Source organism: Xiphias gladius, chromosome 4 (genome assembly GCF_016859285.1).
Source record: "Xiphias gladius isolate SHS-SW01 ecotype Sanya breed wild chromosome 4, ASM1685928v1, whole genome shotgun sequence".
NCBI lineage: Eukaryota > Metazoa > Chordata > Actinopteri > Istiophoriformes > Xiphiidae > Xiphias > Xiphias gladius.
In genome coordinates, this window is record NC_053403.1 from 5,140,416 (window position 1) to 5,161,406 (window position 20,991).

At 41.2% G+C, this 20,991-nt stretch overlaps 1 protein-coding gene across 2 annotated transcripts; it reads right to left on the bottom strand.

The window, feature by feature from the left end:
• Window positions 1–27: 27 nt before the first annotated feature.
• On the bottom strand, window positions 28–20,746 carry ttc13 (tetratricopeptide repeat domain 13). 2 transcript variants are annotated; one of them, XM_040125795.1, is made up of 23 exons: window positions 20,500–20,746; window positions 19,038–19,132; window positions 18,189–18,264; window positions 18,011–18,081; window positions 17,759–17,824; window positions 16,672–16,764; window positions 14,985–15,101; window positions 14,776–14,886; window positions 12,643–12,725; window positions 12,316–12,457; window positions 11,929–12,103; window positions 11,172–11,328; window positions 10,412–10,542; window positions 10,197–10,329; window positions 9,325–9,417; window positions 9,013–9,096; window positions 8,524–8,608; window positions 8,187–8,293; window positions 7,690–7,825; window positions 6,809–6,888; window positions 5,675–5,753; window positions 3,634–3,713; window positions 28–3,547 (listed from the first exon to the last, which is right to left on the bottom strand). In XM_040125795.1, the coding sequence occupies exons 1-23, from the start codon at window positions 20,666–20,668 to the stop codon at window positions 3,433–3,435; spliced, it is 2,478 nt and encodes an 825-aa protein (XP_039981729.1). In that variant the 5' UTR covers window positions 20,669–20,746; the 3' UTR covers window positions 28–3,432. The 2 variants fall into 2 exon arrangements, with proteins under 2 accessions (XP_039981729.1, XP_039981728.1); XM_040125794.1 differs by having other exon boundaries at window positions 8,187–8,296.
• Between the last annotated feature and the right edge of the window lie 245 nt (window positions 20,747–20,991).

Consider the following 20,991-nt stretch of genomic DNA (forward strand, 5'->3'; position numbering starts at 1 on the left):
ATTTAAAAAAAAAAAAAAATTCCCTCCTTCAAGTTTTAATTTTAAGATAGGTTGTGCACTCCTCGCTCCGAAGCGCACCGTGAGCACTTAATGACTGGGTCATCCTGTGCAAAAAAAATAAAAAATAAGAATAAAAATAAATAGGTACAAGGACAACCAGTCAAGCACAATCATCGATATGAAAAAGAAAAAGGTGACACGAAGCAAAACCAGTGTAGGCCATCCACTGTCAGTAATGCAGGAAATGAAGTGATTGAACGACAAAAAAAAAAAAATGAGCAAACCGGACAGTCAGCGATGACATTTTAAAGGCCTCCAAATGATAAAAAATGCAATTAAAAAAAAAAAAAAAAGAAAGTTGTTAAAATTTTGTTCAAACGACTGAAAAACCTTCAGATCATTCCAGGTGAATTACCTGCTGACCCCCTTTCTCTCCTTGTGCTTAAACTCCCATCGATGAGTCATTAAAAAAAAACCAAAGAAAAAAAAACAGACAGCAGCTGCATGATGTAGCTTCAACGTCTGACACTCAAGTATCTTGTTTTTATGAGGTTGCGGCATGTAAACATCACATCATGACTTCCCCTCTGCCGGATTTAAAACAATGTTATCCCGCCTTCTGGAAAACCTACAACACCCCCGGCGTCGTGATTTGTATCTGTGCACGAAAATGCTCCCGAAAATCTACTCAGTCATTCTGTTCCCGCAGCCAGAATTCGATCTTGTCAAGCTCGAAAAGTTCTGGAGGAATTCACTAACAACGTTTAACTCTCACTACAGGAGAAAGCTACACGAGTGACATTTCCTAACGCCATCGTTTTCAAATTCTACAGCCAGTTTAAGTGTCTTTGCGGGGATCTCCGATTTTCTTCTCCAGATACCCGTGAGCTTGACAAGACTCGGTCACATATGTAGGAATCAGGGAAAAAACAAAAAAAAAAAAAGGGGGGGGGGGGGCATGAGCTCTTTTCTCCCAAACTACTGCTCTGAGGTGTCATAAAAAGAACAGCCTGTACAGGCAAATGTAATCCGTGAAATATTAAGGGGAACCAAAGAAAAGAAATTCGAGAGACACAGATTTCATTCAACGCACGCTTGAGGAATGATAGCAAAGGAAATAACAGTGTGTGGTGTGCTTCTCCTCGTCTATGACTAAATCCTTCACCGAGATCTCCAACAGTCGGTCAGAGATATCGGAGAACATGCAGGGGCTTGGATTTTGTAGCTGCTGCTTGAGTTGCTCAAGTATTTCAAAGGTGAGGTCAAATTGAGTTGAAAAACTTTAAAAATGGAAAATGTACAGTTTCACCGCTTTTGGGATCACACCACTATACAATAACCAGGTTGCTTTTGCTTTCCATCCACTGTGGTCCCTCCATCACGGTACATGGCCCAAATTTTTTTTTTTATTTGGTCCCTTTCTGGGTTTTTGTTGCTGCATTTTCTCTCCTCATGAACTCGTGAGTCACGAGTTCTACGGGGATATTTATTTACTGCTTAAGCTAACTGTTTAAAATGGTCTGCTATTAACGCTGATTCTCCATAAATAATCGGTTGTCTTCTTCTCCTGTTCTGACATGTCAAATCATTAAATCCAGAAGACAATATAAATAAATTCATTTTACACTAACATAAAAGTGAGAAAAGCAGAAATACCTCACATTGGTTCACGCCTGAGAAGCTTGAGCCAGAAATCTTTTTGTTATTTTTGCTCGATTAAATGATAGAAATCTCGTTTTTCTAACTTGTTTAACTCTCTGTCAATCAACATACTGATTAACTGACTAACGTTTTCAGTAAAAAAACAAAACAACAACAACATTATTGGGGTCTCAGATCGTTCTCTCAAATCTCTGACTGTTCCTCTCATTTTAGTTCGGCAGCCAACCCATCTTCGCACCGCGCCATCGTCGGTCACGTAAAAAAGGAAATCGGGGGGTTCCATACCCGAGGAGAGAGGTGACGCTCACTGCAAGTGTTGAGGAAACAAAACAAAAAGAGACTGCTTCAAGTATCCTAAGTTGAATTCAACAGCCCTGAAGGTTTTAGTTTCGTTTTCTTTTAAAATCCCTGAACTCCCTCTCTGCTGATAGGCTGGACTGTGCGTGAGCACAGCAGAGGTTAAACAAAAAAAGAGTTTAAAGTGCCAATTACAATCTTCAACGTTACATAAAAACTTTTCTCAACATAACAGTGTCGGTCAAACACTCATCTAAGACTAGGGATTCAGGCATGTCGACGCAGCGAAGGATTGTTCGTGCTGATGGTTCGCGAGATGCATTTTGTGCTTCGGGTGCTTCAGCGCGGGGCCTGCGGAGCGGAGAAAGCGAGAGGGTGGACAGAATCCCTTCTGCATCCCAAACTAACTGAAATATCCCGCATTTAGTGCTCTCTGCCATTTTTTTTTTCCAAAACAGCTGGAGTGTGGAAATAGCGTGGAAATACGGAGAATAATTCAAGGTACGGCCTGTCACAGCCACGAAATTGTCAATACTTTGTTCTGCTGCTACTGGACCGATTCGATATTGAACCTTTAAGCATTATACATTATACTTTATACTTTGGCCTAATGTGTTGTGTGACCTGAAATTCTATTTTAACATCAAATAATTAAGAACCGGAAAATAAAAACGTCAGCCTGGATGTTGGCAGCTGTCGCAGTTGAAGGGTGGCGCGTCTGACAGCCTTCAACAGGCCGCCGCGTTTTGAACCGGATCCCGGTTCACATGACTGGTGAACGAAGTGGCACCAGGAGCCAAATACTGGTATCGATCAGAACGGACGAGGCGACTGCCCGGACAGCATCAGAGCCGCCGCAACGATTCAGCCATTTTTCAAGCAAAAGCGGGGAAAATATTTAATTATGCACGATTGTCTCACGGACGGCTGCTCTTTTTGCTGGTCACTGCGGTACTGACGAAAATACATTTCTAGGTAACAATAACAGGACTACTATCAAAGTCCAAGTTCAACATTGGACCCGAGAACTCAGGCTTTTACAGATGCGGTGCTAGGAGCCAAGAGTGGAGAAGGATTTAGGGAGAGATGACAGAGAACAAAGCAGGATCTGGAGAAGTGTTTTGATACAAAAACAAAAGAAATTGTAGTTTTGGGGGAAAAACCTAATAGTGGTCATCACTTCAGAGGAAAAGCCTCTTTGAAATAATCTTTTGAATTTGTCTCACTATCACCTCAGTTTCGTTGGGGATGTAGGTAGACAGACTTTACCTCCTTCACAAATGTGTCCAGCAGCTCTATGATTTTCTTTCTTAAAATTTAAACAATAAACATTAAAGCTTGGATGATTCTGGAGAACTTGGTCCAGTTTTGTTATGGGTTGCGGAAGAAGACGGTCCCTTTTGTTCTGCCCGGTGTAGCAGCTCTATTATTAAGACTTTATTGAACAGACGTCTCTCCCGCGTAGAAGCCGCGTTAGGACTTCTTTGGGCAGCGTGAAGACGAGTCTGTATTGAGAACCTCGATCATCGTTCTGCTAGACGGGAAGGTCTCTGCTACAGATGGAAGACTCTGGTACCAGCTTGGTAGACTGGGGAGAGGGGGGAAGTCGCAGGTGAGGGGGGTCTGTAAAGTGGAGGAATCACAGGCAAAAAGAAACACGTTTTGTCCCCCTACCTCTTAAGAGTCATCCAGCTCTTTGCCGTCTTACTGAAGCTGTCTGGACTGGGTGTGGTCATGGCTTCAAAATCCACCAGCTGAAATACAGCGTTAGCACAGACGTAGTTTAGAGGGCACATGCAGTCGATCCATTTCACCGCCCCCCTGAGGCCACGTCCCCATAAATAAAGATACATTTGCCAACACATTTCCTTCTTTATCTTCTCCTCACTGTGCACGTCTCACCACAGTCGCTTTGGAGACCACTCCTCAGAACAAATAAATCCAGGAATCCTGCTCTTGCTCTGTAGTGCAGACGAGTACAGGCTTGTTTTCAGAGCAATGACTTACAGCTTTGCGGACATGGTGAGATGCTACGTAGTAAAACTGTTAAGAAGGCAACTCTCTGTTGCTGCAAGCTCCAAATCAGTTTGATCTTAGCCATTTTCTATACATGTAAAAATACGCTTGCCGGAAATTCAGGGTAGCCTTTTGTTTCCCAGTTTTATTCTTGGCAAGGTGAAAAATCAGCGTCTGGACCTGGGAGATACAGTCACTGAAACCCAGGATAAAAAACACTTACACATATTAATGTAGAACATGATAAAAACGATGCCTTAATATGCATATGTACATACGTGTGTATATTAGGCACATTAAAATACATTTTTTTCAAGAAGAGAGGACGAATCGCTCTCTTTGGTTGAACAGCTCATAACTCACGTCACAGCCGATGACGAGGGCTCACATATACTTTATTTTAGATGTCACAAGTCAAAAATTGTTGGGAGCCGGTGTTGTGAGAAATGCGTGTGTTGTCTTTGTGAAAGTTCTCTGATTCATCCAAGGGTTTTATACATTCAAAAAGATTAATAAGATATTCTTAAGTCAAGCAAACAGAAAGGGATAATACTGCACAGGGACCGTCAACAAGCTTCCTGGCTGAGAAAAGAATCACACCACTATAGAAAAGACCTCAGCTGAACCTTTCATAGACCCCAGCTTTCCAACTAAGCGCCTGATCAGGTTTCTGCGCTGCCTTGTTGTGGTGCAGTGGGATTTTGTTTCAGGAACAATGTGTCTGCAAAAAAAGCCGAGAGCTTCAGCCGAGCTGAGACCGGTTCTTCTTCTGGATGTCCGGAATAAATGTGTGTTAGCAAAAATGTTTGGGAAATATTTGCATCCATCAGTGGAGTTACACGCTGACTCCTAACGTTTGTCACTTACAGCTCAACACTATCCGACCAGCTCTTGCTTAAAAAAAGTGTTTTCCCCGCTGAGGGGTTACACAAGCTTCTCACCTCCTCCGAGGTGTTTAGTTTAATTTGGACACACACATACAAAAGACCTCTAATAATAATAATAATAAACAATATATCCCTTTTCAGACATGGAAGACATTGCTGGATGCATCAAGCTGTTAAAAAAAAACAAAAGCGATGGCTTTTTGTCATTTAGCCATAGGTGCGTTTGCATAAATGTTCCTTGCGGCTTCATTCATACCGACAGGACCAAAGACAGCGTTGAGATGGAAAGTATGTTGATATGGACTGAGATGAGTGTTTTTCTTTCATTTATTCACAGATGCCGTTGGCATGGATGCGTGTTGAGGACGTAAGGAGGGAGACAGGTCTGATTATGACTGCGGCTGTTTGTTTGTTTGTTTTTATGTTTTTAAGTCCTCTGCTTTGCGCTGCGAAGGGAGAAATGTCTGCTAGTGAAAACTGTGAAATCAACTAATTCAAAATGTTTTGTAGTTAATTAAAAGCGACGTGGTTTTCTTTGAGCATAGGAGATGATAACTAGATTGATCTTATTCAGGCGTGCAGGACGTGCATTTAATCTGTCTCTGTGGGTATAGCCTCATGCTGCTGCGGTCTTTACATTAATACAACAGCATTCCATTCAGACTTGTGCTGGGTCGTGTTACAGAAACGTTAACTAGGTCCGACCTCGTGACATTTCCTTTGGGATTTTTACGTTATAGTGACACCAAACCAAAATGTAAAAATCCCATGTATGTAAAGAGGTGCATGTCTGAAGGGGCCTTTATCTTTACCTTTCCTTTCGGGATCCTACCGATGACCTCTTTCCCACTGGCCATCAGTGCCCCCATCACGACTGAGTAGGCCACCACACTGAGGAGAAACAGATTAGGGAGACCCCCTGTTACATACTAGTATCATAATTAAAGTTAAAACCTCGACAGCTCTATTGCAAAGTTGAGGTAGAACATGCTAGTCCTCCGGCATAAATCAAGCTAGGGCCTGGCAGGCCTGGCCTTGCCAGAAACACAGTATGGAGGACGGAAAGGCTTTTTCAATAACTATGAAACATACTTGACATATATTAGATGACATCCACAAGGTGTGATGATCAGAGACCTCCAATACACATGCTGAATTTATCATAATGCTACTATAATGCAATGTTATTTAGTTGTTTGGTCTGCCAGTCTTTTGATGTCAACTGTTGAGTTTCAGACATCTCTGCCAAAAGGAGATCTGAGTCTATCTGCATCTTCGGTCGGGACAGGGACAAAGGCCATACCTTTGTTTAGTATCTTGCCGCCCCATCGACTGCAGGCAGAAAGAGGCCCAGAAATGCTCTTAATCTCCCTGTCTCCCTGTGCGGACGGCACTCTTCCCGCTGCTGCAGGATGGATCGTTGTCTGTTGCCCCTACAATGCAAACCGTCATTCGATGCCCCGCACAGCAGTCCTGAGATGCCGACTGACACGCGGATGCCAAAACACCTTTAAGGGCCTCACTACGACCGGATGACAGAATTCACCAATCGGGGATATGAGGGTATAGTCTCACACAGAAAAGATGTCCCTCTTGATATAACTGACATTAATTAACTGGGAGAAGGGCAAGGTGCTGACCGATGGAAGTGTAACAACAAACCTAACACTGCCCTTCTTTTGGGCGTGGTTTTCATAACAGCCTTTACCGGTTTCTGCCCCACCCGCACATCTACTTTTAAATTTCCTTCATGTATTTAGTATTTATGTGTGTGAAATAAACAAGTAGGGATAGCCATGCCACTTGTTAGGATTCATAGGCGAATACCCATGGGTACTCATCAAAATTCTAGTCAAAATACTTTGGTTTATTACGAAGTCATTGGTTGTTCAACTGTGGAAGTGTTTGACGTTAAGCCTGCAGGCGGTTTTGACGTGAAAAATTACCTGGATCCTCTGGAGAGGGGCATGAGGTTGCAGAAGTAATAAACCAAGGAGAGGATCAGGTTACACAAGGCGTCTGCATCCTGAAAGAACAAAATGAAGAGTCAACAGAGTCAACTGTAAAGTCATTCACTGGCGCGGGGCAAGTGTTTCTACGGACACGTTGTCCCTTTTTAAACGGTCTTAGCTGTGTATTGTCTTCATTAAGAGTTTCTCGGGACAGGGTGAAAGCAGAGAGGGCTGCAGACATAATAAAAGGAACCAAGAGTCAAAACACAACTGGGATGTTCATTTTGTTTCAGGTATCAGTTTTAGAGGAGACTGAATAACGTTGCCTAGTAGTTACAAAAACAGGGACATTGTTGGGTTATCACTATAAATCAGGTAAATTTAAAAAAAAAAAAGAAAGAAAGAAAAAACAGAGGTGAACACCAGGAGAAGTAGCACAGACCCTTGCAGTCAGAATATGATAATATTTCTCTAAAGTCTAAAAGACTGTTTTTCACCCCGGTTCCGGACTGATGGCCATCTCCAGACACGAATGCGCAAAACCAGCTGGAAAATACGTTCGGCTAAATACTGTAAAGTCATCCATTTGTAAAATTATTGTGATATTCTCCAGAGAATTCGTTAAATTCCCCGAGTCTGCCTGTCGAGAACACTGACTTCTGTGGTATTCCCGCAGAGGGGGGAGTGAGGAATGGAGGGGAAATGAGAGGACGGGATTTCAGTTGCAAAATGTGTCGATTGTTGTCAGATGCTGAGGGGAAGTTAGGTGTCTGAAAAATGGGCCGTGACTAACTTTTATTTTCCCTACTTCCTGATTTGTTGTTCATACAATGTAATAAGAAAAAGCTTCAAGTTAACCGCAGAGATAATCTTACCCCCAGTTCAGTGGACAACATTAATGCCTTTCCTTTGGCGGTAAGGTCTTTGTAGATGGACTCTATCTCGGACTGGTACTGCTGCGTCCGCTCTTCCGTCGTCTGGGTCTCTACTGAGAATAACATGTTGCCCACCCTAAAGTACAGAAAACAGTTCCGAGGTAAAAATTAGTAGTCACTCAGCCTTCCTTGGTCATTTTGATCCAGAACTGTCTGGAAAGCTTCTGTACAAGGGAAGACGTCTGACACCAGGCTGCAGGGAAAAAGTGTCAAACTGTCACCGTTTGTCGTGATAATTACGTTTAAAATGTCTAAACAAAGTGCGTACCCACATATTTCAGTGTCCTTGTCCTCCCCTGTACCTTCTCTACCTTCGAGCAGCTCCATGCGCCTAGCTTACTTCTTTTCTTATGTATAATGTTAAAATATGGTTTTTAGTGTTAAAGAAAGTGTTACTGTAAAATTTCACAGTGAGATTTAAAAAAAAAGAATAGTACCTGTCTCCAGTGATGGTGATGGTAAAACCATCGTACTCTTTCCCAGGATCCTTCATGCTCGGCACCTTGGAGTTGACTGTGAAGCCATCTCTGGTTTTACTGTTGAACTGCTTCAGGAAATAAAGACACAAACACACACACAAACAACTTTCCTGGGTTTTCGCTGCTGAGTGGTGTTTTGCTTTTTCAAGCATCATTTACACTTTTACACGTAAATACAGATTCAATTCAAATTTGACACAAAATCTATTATATATTCAGTTGATGACTTGCTCCTACTATTAACCTGTCTTAACTGATTCTGTCTCTTTTGTCCCTCTCTTTTCCCCCTTTTTACCTTCATTATAGGAAGAAGGTCTTCTACTTTGTTGACATTTTCGAGAGCCTGACGGACTTCTAGTAAGCCTCTGGGGTTGTAGGCACTGAGACAGAAAACGAGAGCATATTAAAGAAGAGGCGAGAAAGCTGAAGACTGAGGAAACATCAAATAGGAAAAAAATATTCATATATGTTTGCATAGGATACTTCCTCAACACTCTCATGCAAAATCAATACAGTATACAAAAATAAATGACATAATTCAGCTCTGTAGGAAGCATATTTACTTAACGGCTGTCAAATCATTCAGGTGAGACATGCTGACGATTATGCAGCTACCACTGGGTTCAGGCTAGGCTGATTTGTGGTAGCGTTTGAGGTGATCTGGATGTCGTCGAAATCAAATTAGTTTTTCAGTGAATGCAGAGTGTTAGTGATGGAAAGACGAGAAAGACTTGAAGACTCATGCGGCACAAAAGAAACTCAGTGACGCTGTGGTGTAGTTTACCCGTGGTACACCAGTATTCTGTCTTTGATGAAGTCGAGGATGTTATCAAAGTACGCCAGGTATCTGATGTTTATAATCTGTCCCCTGAAGAAAGAAAGAAAGAAAGAAGGAAGGATTTCAACATATTAGCATTGAGGGCTTTCAGTGAGCTTGTCAGAACCAAGGCTACAGTGAACTATTGCAAGGAATTTTAAAAAAATGTGTCTGCACTACAAAGTTGAAATAAAGCCTAAGTGAAGTCACTTGGAAATTCAAGTCACTCGAGGGGACTCATTAGAGCGTCTGCCACCATCTTCGGGGCCAACTTGTTACCTGATGAGATTGATGTGATTGTTGAAGCCTCGACTAAGACTCCTGGCAGGCATCTGGTCTAACCACAGAACCGGTTGGTCTGGATCTGCGATCCTAGGAGCACAGAAAAAGCCTCTTTGGTCTGTCAACACTGAAATCCAATCAGCCAAGGGCCAAAGACTCTTTATTGGAATGTGATTTGTCTGATTCGGTCAAAGGGACAGAGGAAAAGTTTACTTTGTTATATTTCTCGATTTGGTCTGTTTCATTTCACACTTGAAACAAACCGTGACGTGTTAACAAAAATGACTGAAATGAAAGTTTTGAGACTCAGTTGACTATGCTGAAATTTAACTTTTCCGGTTTTCACACAGTAAAACTAAATAAAAATAGCTGAATATGAGCTCCAGTCTAGACTTTGTTTTGTTATGTTGAAACATAAGGAACTGGTAACTATCATGTATCAACATCTGTCTTCTTTTTATTCCCTTAATCCCTTGAGTTTTAGGGTTATTTCCTGGAGATGATTAGGATTCCACAGTTGCTCCTGAACTGCAATTTCTCGTGGAAATATGACGGAGACACAAATTTTTATGTGTTTTGGTCATTGTCCCCATCTAGCCAAACCAAAGTTCCACTTGGCTTTGAAAGTAACTCAACTTTTTCCAGGGGAAATTCCTCTAATTGTGTCCTCTTGACCTCCCAGAAATCTGTGAAAAATCTATAACATTGCCTGGTACACCACAGCTTTGAATACAACATCATGTTCACCTCCAAAACCCGACATATAAATCTGGGGTTTGAATGCCTTTTCCGAATGTGGGAAATTTGTGGTGTGTTCAAGCTAAATAAGAACGTTAAGTTGCTTTTTTTAAAAAAAAGAAAGCCCTCACCTCCTCCATTTGACAGCTATGTCGAACATGTCTCTCCACTGCATTTGCCTGGTCTTGCCGTTGACTCGCACCTTGGAGTTGCTCCATGTTCGATGCATGGCCTGCATGACCTCCAGGGTTGCTAAGCCCATGGCTGAAAAAAGCACAAGCGCTACTTTACTACTGTTATTAATGCTTAAATGATCTTTACGAGCTACGGCATTTGTCAGCGGTACCTCTGTGTATTCTCCTGTTAGGTAAGAATCCAGGAGTGTCGTACTGCATTAGTGCCCCCAGATGGTCGGCTGTACATATCAGCTTCTGAACCTCACTGCTGTAGCTGTCAAAGTTCTGCGGCAGCACGTCCCTGTGAACCACAGAGAGAGAGAAGAGAAAGACATAGAGGATGAACTTTTATTCATTCATTTTTTTAAAAATGTTTTTTATTTTTCTCTGGACCATACCCTGGCTACCTGTCAAACTTCTGAAACCTCTTTATAAAACAGAAGAAACAAGTTTCAGTCCGCTGACAGAGGCATAAAAACATCTCCCAGAAAAAAAACTTTCATGAAGAGATGTTTCATGGCATATGGAAAAGATGGCAGGTGTTAGCTTTCAGCCACAAAACACTGTCTGCCAGAGCTCTGAGCTCATAAAAATTGCTACCAACTGCAGCTCAGGAAATTACGGCGGCAATGGATCCCGATTTTGCAGATTTCCTAACGATGACACACTTGAGTTGAAGTGTAGAACACCCAATATTAAGTCTAATAAAACCAGCTCCTTTGATTGGTTAGATGTTCTATAAATAAAGGATATCATTATATTAAAGCCCATTCACATCTGTAACAATAACTACACTTTTAGTTTGATCTCAGAACAAGGTTTGGAGGGACAAGCACAAAAAAAAAAAAACTGTATCATTACAGTTTACAGTTATGGTCACAGTTATTGTTTCAGGTGTGAATCAAATGTAACAGACCCTATCGAACCTACTTGATATGTGGCTGCAGGCCAGGCTGCTCTTCATAGTCTTCTATTAGAAAAGGCAGGTTCTTGGCCCAGTGATTCTTGAAGTTCCCTGGTAAATCCTGATCCACGTTGTACTCGGCTACTGGGATGTCCAGGTGCGAGTGCAGGTAGCGAGAGTACTCTAGTAGAAAAACAACGTGGGGCAAAGCAGGGAGAGAATATGAGACGCAATCTAAAACGACCAGAATGGATTTATTTTAGAAGTTTAAGTTTTTCAGTCGTTAGAAATTTAATCCCCACTGACCCTGAATTTGTGTCTCATTCAACAAGCTATGTATCTTTTATTTTGGTTCTACATATAACACAAACTCTGAGATCTTTAGCCAAGCCTAACGCTTGCTGTCATTAACTACAGTATAATATTGGAGCATTAATTTAGAACTGTAAACAAATATCTGCATCATAGGTGCCTGGTTACACTGTCCGGTTATTAAAAATTAAACCACACCTACCAGTCAATCAGGATCAAAAATATTCAGTGGCCAGAGTATAAACTCTGGTCAAACGCGCTACTGAATTAAACTTGAATAGTTGGTAAAACAGCATTTTAATAGAATAGGAGGCTGTTGATAGTTTATATGCACAAGATTTAGTACCAAAAATAAACATAGAACATTTCAAGTGCATTAGGGAAAGGCATTCAATAAAATTTAAGTGTATGCAAGTTTATTATGGAATATTATGTGTTCGCTCATTTGTGCGTGTGTGGAGGCACACCGACCTCTGAGGTATTTCACTTTGAGGTATTCAGAGCTGGCCTTCTGTCCCAGCAGGGGATCGTTCAACATGACTTTAGTCTGAGCCTTGATGCCCTCGTAGAACTGTCCCATGGCCACGTGACTTAACCCCTTCATGTACTGACAAACCTCATTATAGGGCTCCAACTGAAGACACCTCTGGAGGGCAACAGAACAAGAGGAAGACGTGAGGAGTGCAGCGACTAGTTGTCGTTGAACTGATAGATGCTACAGCTCATTTGTGTTACTAACTAACTAACCAAGCTTAAAGTGCAGCCTAAATCTGTTGTAGATAGGACTGTCTGAGATTATCACAGCTTGGCAGAGGAGTGGAGTGCCAAGCTATTTTATTCAAATGTGGATTCCTCTACCTTGAAGTTGCCTATGGCCTCCTGCAGTGAGCCGTGGTGGTAAAGCATCATGCCTCGGAGCTGGAGAGACTGTATGTGGTTTTGGTTCAACATGAGGGCTTTCTGGAAACTCTCCATTGCTGACTCAAAATCACCCAGCTCTCTGGATGGAGGAAGAGGATATCAAAAGAGCAACAGCTGACATACTGTTAGCCAAGCAGCGGGGGAAAGTAGGACTCTCAATTCTCTAAATAAAAAAGGACATACTGTATTCATCCACGGAGATGTACAAATGTGAAATAAACAGTGAATTCAGCTCGAAGAAACAATACCACAGGGTTGCTTTACCTGTAGGCCTGTCCTAGGCTCTTATATGCATCTATAAAGTCAGACTTCAACTTTAGTGCTTCTTTGAATGTCTCAATGGCTTCCTGATGAGAGAAAACACAGCAAGCTTTCACTCAGTGACAAAACGCAGAGTTAATAGGAAATTGCAACAGAGAATGCGGATAGACCTAAACTTCTGACACAGCAGATCATTCAGAAACTGTAGCTACTGCTACACAGAGAAAATGCTAGGATAAAAATTTTTTTAATCCTCAAGTGCCCTTGAATATCTGTATCAAATTTCATGGCAATCCATCACATATTTCACAATAAACCACAAATGTCAACCTCATGGTGGCACTAGAGGAAAAAAAGCCGGGGGAGCACTAACGCAAGTACAATTTCGTCTCTGGGCACCATGAACGTCTGCACAAAATTTCACAAGACTCTTCCAGTGGTCGCCGAGATATTTCAGTCTGGACCGAAGAGGTGGACTGACTGACTGACATTGCCATCCTTAAGAGTCGTGGCCAAAAAACATCAAAACCTACCAAAATGTCAACTTGAAATCAGGGCACACTTTCGCCTGCCACAAAAAAAAAAAACTACAATATTTGCTTATTTACAGACTGTAAACTCTGTCCAAGCAGCAGAGACAAGGAATGTTCATTGTAAGTGAAATAACGTATGACTGTGTGATCCTTGTGTTCATGAAGTGAACAAGGGGCACCTACTGAATCAGAGGACAAAGGGCATATTCGCAATATTTTCCTTCCTCGAAGAAAAGCGACTGCCTCAGTCACAGCTTGTGCTGATAAAAAAAAAAAAAAAAACGATTTTGCAATGTTGACTCTGTTTCCATCAGGACTTGCTGCAGCAGATTCAACTATCATGACATCACTTAAGTGCAACTTTCACTCGGTAATACATCATACAACTCCATTCAATCAGAGTAACAACGAGTATCAACTGTACTTTTGGATAATGTGGGTTGTTGTTGCTTGTAACAGCTGCCCGAGGGTGCTCTACAGGGATTTCCCCCAGGAAACTGGTTAGCAGAGGTGTTGAACACAACCAAAAAAACCTCCATACACGCAGCTGAAAAACTGCCGATTAAACAGCTGCAGACACTTAATCTGACGTCAATTTATCAACGCGTGAGAAAGGCCGTGAATGTGCTGTGGAACCAGGCTTGGACTGAGCACAAAACGACGATATAATTAACAGTTAAGCAATATTTTATCTCAATGTGTCTTTTTCAAAGGCAGAACTGAAGACAGCTATAATTTTAACTTTCCTCATGATTCATGGGGCAACAGCTTTAGTTTTATTTTAACTGCTGCTCTACAAGTATTTGTATCATGTCTGTGATTTTATCAAAGGAAGAAACTGTACAGAAAGAGGTGAGAGGTTAACGCTCTAGCTGGCAGCCCCGGTGCAAAAAGGAGCCTCCTCTCAATTTACTGAAAAATATCCCAGGACACGTAAAGTATGGCCTTATCGTGTGTGAAATAACAACCCGAAGGGTCTCTGAGATTTTAGCTCACAAATTTTGTTACTGTTTCTCATGAAATTTGAGGAGGCAGACCACCTCCACAGCAAACGGCTACGGGAAGCTCTGGTGTGGGAAACAGCAACCTCTTCCTTCGGAGAGGCCAGATCACAAAAAACAGCCCTGGGTGTGACATGGTCGTGTCTGAAAACTTGGTCCAACCTTACAAACTAACGCGGTCGCAGAATTTCTCCAAACCAGGCCATTCCTTGCAACTGCTCATATATGACTTAAATCTATACAAATTACAAATAGTAGATAAGCTTAAACATACAGTATTTATGCAGCACAATGAGCTTCTGCTTAGTCCATGTCCTAACTTATATCGTATATCAATGTCTTTTTGTCACGCCCCTATTCACCCAAAAGCTGTTACGTTTCCAGCGACATGGGGACACTGGCTACAGCAGTCAACAGTCAACAAAGGACAAATGGACACAGAAAGCTCCAATGAGGTGCTGATTGGGCCACTCACTGGGCCAAGAACCTGCACTAGAGTAAGCCACTAAGTAAGCCACAAAAAAATAAAAATAAATAAATAAATAACCATTAAATGGGTTGGACATTTTTAAAAAAAAATAATGAGCCGGTGAACAACTTACCTTGAGCATGCCTCTGTGGAAGAAGGTGAGGCCTTTATAAAGCATGGCGATAGGCTGATTCTTCTTCAGCTCTAAAGACCGCTGGAAGTCTTCCATCGCCGTCACATAGTCCTGGCGGGAAGGTGTAACACGGGGCCATCACACTGGTGCATACAGGCGCCTATGTACGGTACACACGCACATATGTGCATAACATCTGATCATCAAACCTCTGAAATGAAAAGCAGCGTTCCTCTGTGTCTGTAGAGTCGAGCCGAGGGCTGCAGCTGGATGGCTTTGGTCAGGTCGCCCAGAGCCTCGCTGATACGACCCAGAGGAGACAGGATCTGAAGACGCATACACACACACACACACACACACATCAGTACACAGAATGGTAAAGTACGTAAAGTGCACATTAAGAAACCCTTTCTGAAAATCACACAGCTTTATTTACTCTTACACAAATATGGACCCACTGTTCAACTTGTGAATTTCTCTCTTATCAAACTGCTTCACCTACAGTCAGAAAAGCTGGTTTGCTCACTATAGCTAGACAATAACTTTAAGGCCCCTTTAGGGGAATTTCATACTCATGTTCCTCTTTCCTGAGAAAGACGAGAGAAAAGACAGAGAAAGGTAATAGGATGGTGCATGTACGACATTTTTTCAGGTTTATAATTATTTTTTTCCTGGTTGATTCATAACTGTACAGTATTCCTTTTTAGAGAGGGTGACTAATCTTCTACAGGAAAAGGTGGAGGAAGCATTTTTAAAATTAACCTAAACTTTTTTGTTTTAAAAATACCAGGTAGGATGTGGTAGAATAGGTTTTAAGGAAGGACTCAAAATCTAATCTGATCATAATCTTGGCCATTGGGTTGCACGGTATTGCCACATTTGTCTGATTCATATTTCAGAACAAGAACGGTAACTACACTAAGTAACATTCATTTTCTCCGAAAGACAATGGTCTTTGAGGGGTAATTACAGCATTGTGCATTTTTTTTTTCATATTTTTTCTGCAGCTTGCATGTGAGATTGAGTACACCAGTGACTTAATCAGGTGGCCTGAGGGTCACAAAGCGTAAAGAGGCTATAAAAAAAAAAAAGCCTCAGAGTGAAATCAGGGGCTGAGGATATTTTTGTCAAACTGACGGTGATTGTTTGAGCCTTCAGTGTTGCTACAACAATGGACACTGTGATGAACCACAAACTCACATGACTTCTTACAGCTTTAATTTAATATTCAGAACAATAACATTAGGTATATTTTGCCCTTGAAGCAGGCTCTTTTTTGGTTGTTTTGTAATTTCATTCTCATGACTGAATTAACGTTGATGCTGAAATTTTTTATGCCTTGCGACTTTTGAAACTGCACTGTTTAGCCAAATCTGTAATTGTCTAAACATCTCGCACATTGTCTTGGACCTCGAGGGTCTCCTCCTCTTCTCTTTTTCCAGCTGCCCACGAACCAGAAACAAGACGGAACATATTTTCTAGTCATTACCGCATTACAACGTATAATCGCATCAGACGTAATATTAGACTCTGTGCAAGTCACGTTATCAAGAGGCCAGCGATGCTCAGCTGATTAGACATCTAAACATATGACTGACCAGACACACTGGTGATTGATGGTGTGTTTCAGGTCATAAACAGAAATTGGAAACTCAAGCTAATGGAGGAAACTATGTGGCAAATTGATGAATTTTATCAGCTAAATTAGATCCATTGATGCCAAGAGCTGGAGACCATAAGGGGTGGTTTGTTAATTCAAAGCTCCTCTATTGGAGCATTTAAAATACTTGATATGATATTGGAGGAGCTTCAGAGGGCAAACTACACTGAATCGATGGGTCTGGCACCGAGTCACTGCCTCTTTTGCCCTCACTCCTGTACAGGGTCGGGCCTTACCTCCGCTCTCTGTTCGTAGACTTCTGGCCAGTTTGGCTCGAGGGTGATGACTCGGTTGAGCTCATACAACGCCAAGTCAGCGTTCTTTATATCCTGGCAAGGAGACACGGAAGGGGGGAGGCACTTACATTTTATGGACATGAAGCTCAATATATTGTGAGCAAAACTAGGAACACAGCCACAAACAGCAAAAAAACAAACAAACTGCCATCCAATTTTTTTTTCCTAGGGGGCACAAGTCCATAACTGCAGAGTCCAGGCAAATTGAATTTGCACTCATCGAATGTCGCACTGAGTCATTCTGGTTTTACCTGAAACTGCTGCTGCCACCGAAATTCAAGATTCCTTCTATTTTGAGAAAAAAAAACAACCCAAAGTGCATTTAGACAAAAACTCCCTATGCTGCATAATAACGTTGTGGGTTTCAGATAATGTATAGTATTGTTTTAAATGTCATTCTGGAATGACCATTTGGCACAAAGCTAAACCTGAATAGGAGGCTCAACTTTTAATGCAAAAAAAAGGCAGTCCATCAATATAAAAACACAGACAGTACTATGTAACTTGGAATTTAAAATTTGAGTCATCTGCCATTAATAATCTGAAGACCTTCAATATATGTTTGTTTGTTTCTGAAACACTGATAAATTATCAAGCAGTAGCATTTTCTCCTAAACAAATACATTATATCGGAAAGAAACCCTTTATATCTTTATGAGGAAATGCACTTCAAGGGCAAGAATGCCAACTTAACTTTTAAAATTATAAAAGTTATAGCTAATTATAACTTAATTATTCAGTTTATGATACTGTAAATGCTCCTATGGACCTGCAGACACTTTACTAATTGTCAAGAAAGGCTCCTTAATTTAGTAATACGGAACATTTATATTGTGTTTTAATGCCTGGTAAGTGAGTAAATAAACTTTATCTCTATTGCTCGTTTTCAAGGAATGACCAAACATAGAGAAATAAAAGAAAATATAAAAAGAAAAAACATAAAAACCATTGGAAAAAACATTAGTTTAAATGCTGTTGTGTTTTATTATGGCCATACAGTGCAGTTGTATTCTCCAATATCACTCACCTGTAGACTTTTCTTTCCATAAGCTATCCCCCTCCCATAAATGGCACTGACCAGCTCTGGGTCACCCTGTATCAAAGACAAAACACGTCAAGAAAATGTTCTCGGTTTGAACCCAAAGGCTTTAAGGTGGGTTTTAATTCTAGCTGTGAGAGACAGTGGAAAAATAGCAACGTGACTCATTCCTGAAAGGTGCATTAAGAGTGAATGTTTGCAGGAGGCAGGTTTAGCAGCTTAAATGGATGCAAAACACACCTGTAATAAGAGCGAGAAATGTTTGATGGCTTCGTCATAAAGGCCGTTGCCTATCAGAACGTAGCCTATAGCTGCAATGAGAGAACAAATGATGATAAATAACTGTCACACTTGGCAACATCATATAATTCAGTTCAGCACAAATATGGTTTGTATTTAGAACAACTTCACAACTTACCAAGCTCTTCATTTATGTTGTGGTTATCTACAGGGAAGGGGATTTTTTTCTGTTCAATAAACAACTTGGCCTGGTTCTGTGAGAGATGGAGAGAAAAAAAACAAAAAAAACAATAAAACTACATGTAAACAGAGTCATACATCAGGAGACAGCACAGACATGCAAAGCTGAGGAAACAACAAAATAATGATTTCCTGTGTCAAGCCAGTGCAAAAAAAAAAAATCGAATAAACAGAGGATAAAAACAGAATTTAACACTGTGAGTGTCAAAGGTGGAAAAGCAAAAAACTTGTGTTTTCTTTCCCTTTGAAATGGTTAGAATCTAGGGACACCAACAGAAAAAACACAACAACCGCAAATTAAAACATTTATCAAGGGCATTTTGGTTTTTTTGGTTTTACATTGCTACGCTTATTTATTTTTAACATAACTAAAGTCACTTTGTTCATGCTTTGCACTAATGCTTTATTTTTTTTTCTTTTCAGGTATAGCTCACGAAATCAGAATATCAAACCCTGAACCAAGCACTGAGCTATAGTATGACGCTACATCAATATAACATAGTGTTTTTCAAACATTATTCAACAATAGAGAAAATAAACAGCCAATAAACATTATTGGTTGATTCAGAAAATGAGTTAGTGGATGGCTTTTCACACAGACATTGTGGAGCTGTTTAGATAAAAACACCACAAAACTCCACAATGTCTGTGTTTAGACTCGACTAGAACCCACACTATTTTTTTTTTCTAAAGGCGACCGTTACAGACAGTGGCTGTTCCAGATCTGACTAGTGTATATGTGTGTGTGTGTGTGTGTGTGTGTGTGTGTGTGTGTTAGACATCTCACCAGGATCTTCTCCGCATTAAGAGAAAAGACTGACTCGCAGGGCGGGTTGCTTCCCTCCTCACAGTCTGGGTCTTCCAACTGTAAAATTGAGGACTCTGAAAAGACAAACATTCAAAGAATTAGTCCTGGGAAGCAACACAATTGCATTTTCATTGAAAAAAAAACGATAACTTTGAAGGGGAAAAATGTTTAGTCAATTTAAAGCAAGGCACATTCATTTTGCAAAATAATAATCCCAATACACCAAAGTTTTTGTGGCAACCACTGACATTATGTCTCTTTTCTGTGGTTAAATGGTTAAAACCGTGGACATGGACTAATTTGTAACGTCTCCACTGCATTATCACAGAAAGACAACTCTGATAGTGATAAAAAGCTGACTCAGTGTTCACTGAGATGGATTCAACTGAATTAAGGCTTTGACTAACAATTATTTTCATTACCAATTAATTTGTCAACTATTTCTTGATTAATCGTTGTCTGTGAATCTCAGAAAATAGTGAGAAATACTGGCTATAATTTTCCACCGCCCAAGGTAATATATCCAAATTGCTTATTTTATTCCACCACCTGTCCCAAAACCCAAACGCATTCGGTTTAATATCAGATATGACAAAAAAAATCAGCAAACAGTCACAGTTGAGATGCTGCGACCAGATCATTTTTGGCATTTTGCTTTAAAAATGACTAAAATAATTAACTGACAATCAAACTATTGTTACCCTTGGGTTGAACATGCAAGAACACTGCTATGGTGCTCTAAAATATTTTACAAATCAAAAAGAATCTCTCTTCGGTTTAGCACACATTGATTAAACCAAGCAGAACTAACTGTCCATCTCATGTATATCAATGAGGCTAGCCCAAACAACAGAAACACCTCTGTGTATAATGCAATACAGTTCAACAGCACCTCGCACTACATCCTCCAAAATGACCATGCAGCTGAATCAACACCTCTCCAAAACAACTTCAATAAAAACTGCTGCATCTGTTTTAGCTGGTTCTTCCCAATAAAATGTCAACTGAGTGTATATGCGGAATTCTCCAGAAGCTCGTTACCATCAGAAAAAATGTTCAGGTTTGATCTGATAAACGTGAAATTTTGCCGTCGGGCAAGGCAACAACAAATGTGGGTGTTTTCTGACTGGAGTCTGGTGAAGACCTCTAAAATAAAATATACAGTTTGTGAAGTGAGTACATTCCGAGTTTTCTTACTGCTATGTACACATTCATACACTGTCACTATGCTCTCTTCTTCGATCTTTGATTTCAAATCAAATTCAACCTCCGCGGCAGCGAGAGCAAGAGCTTCTTTTAGTAATCACTGCTGGGCTGTCACATCTTGTTGTTATTAGCCCATTAACGTTAGCTTGCGCACGCTTAAGCTAGCCGGGTTACACAGTGACAGCTGCACCGGGGGAGGACGTGGCAGAGCAACAGCGAAAAAGGGAGACTTTACCGCAGTCAGCCGCGTACTCTTCCCACTCGGACAGCGAGCTGCATCCCTGCTTGTGGAGCTCATTGTTGAACAGAGTCAGAGTGGAGAAATACTCGGTGGAGAGCACCGCCCGACACAGGCAGAGCAGCGAGAGCGCTACCAGAGCAACGGCCCGGCTAGCAGGGGCCATGTTGCGCTACACGCGTGACGCCAGCGAGCGAGCGGAAGGTGCCGAAGCTGCCCCCGAAATTCGTGAGTCTGCGGGAGCCAGCTGAACGAGGCTACACTACAAGTCCCGACATGCTCTGCGGCTGTCAAACCGGTCCCTCCAGCGTCAAGTCGACTCCCGAGTTAGACAAAATAAACGAAAACATTTTCCGTTATACCTTTCAAATTAAAACCAAACTACACAACTGTCAGCTTTAACAATTGTAATTTATTAAAATACTGTATATATTTTTGTCTAATTAGCCTCTGGTGCTAAAATGATCACACACTGGACTCCATCCTTTA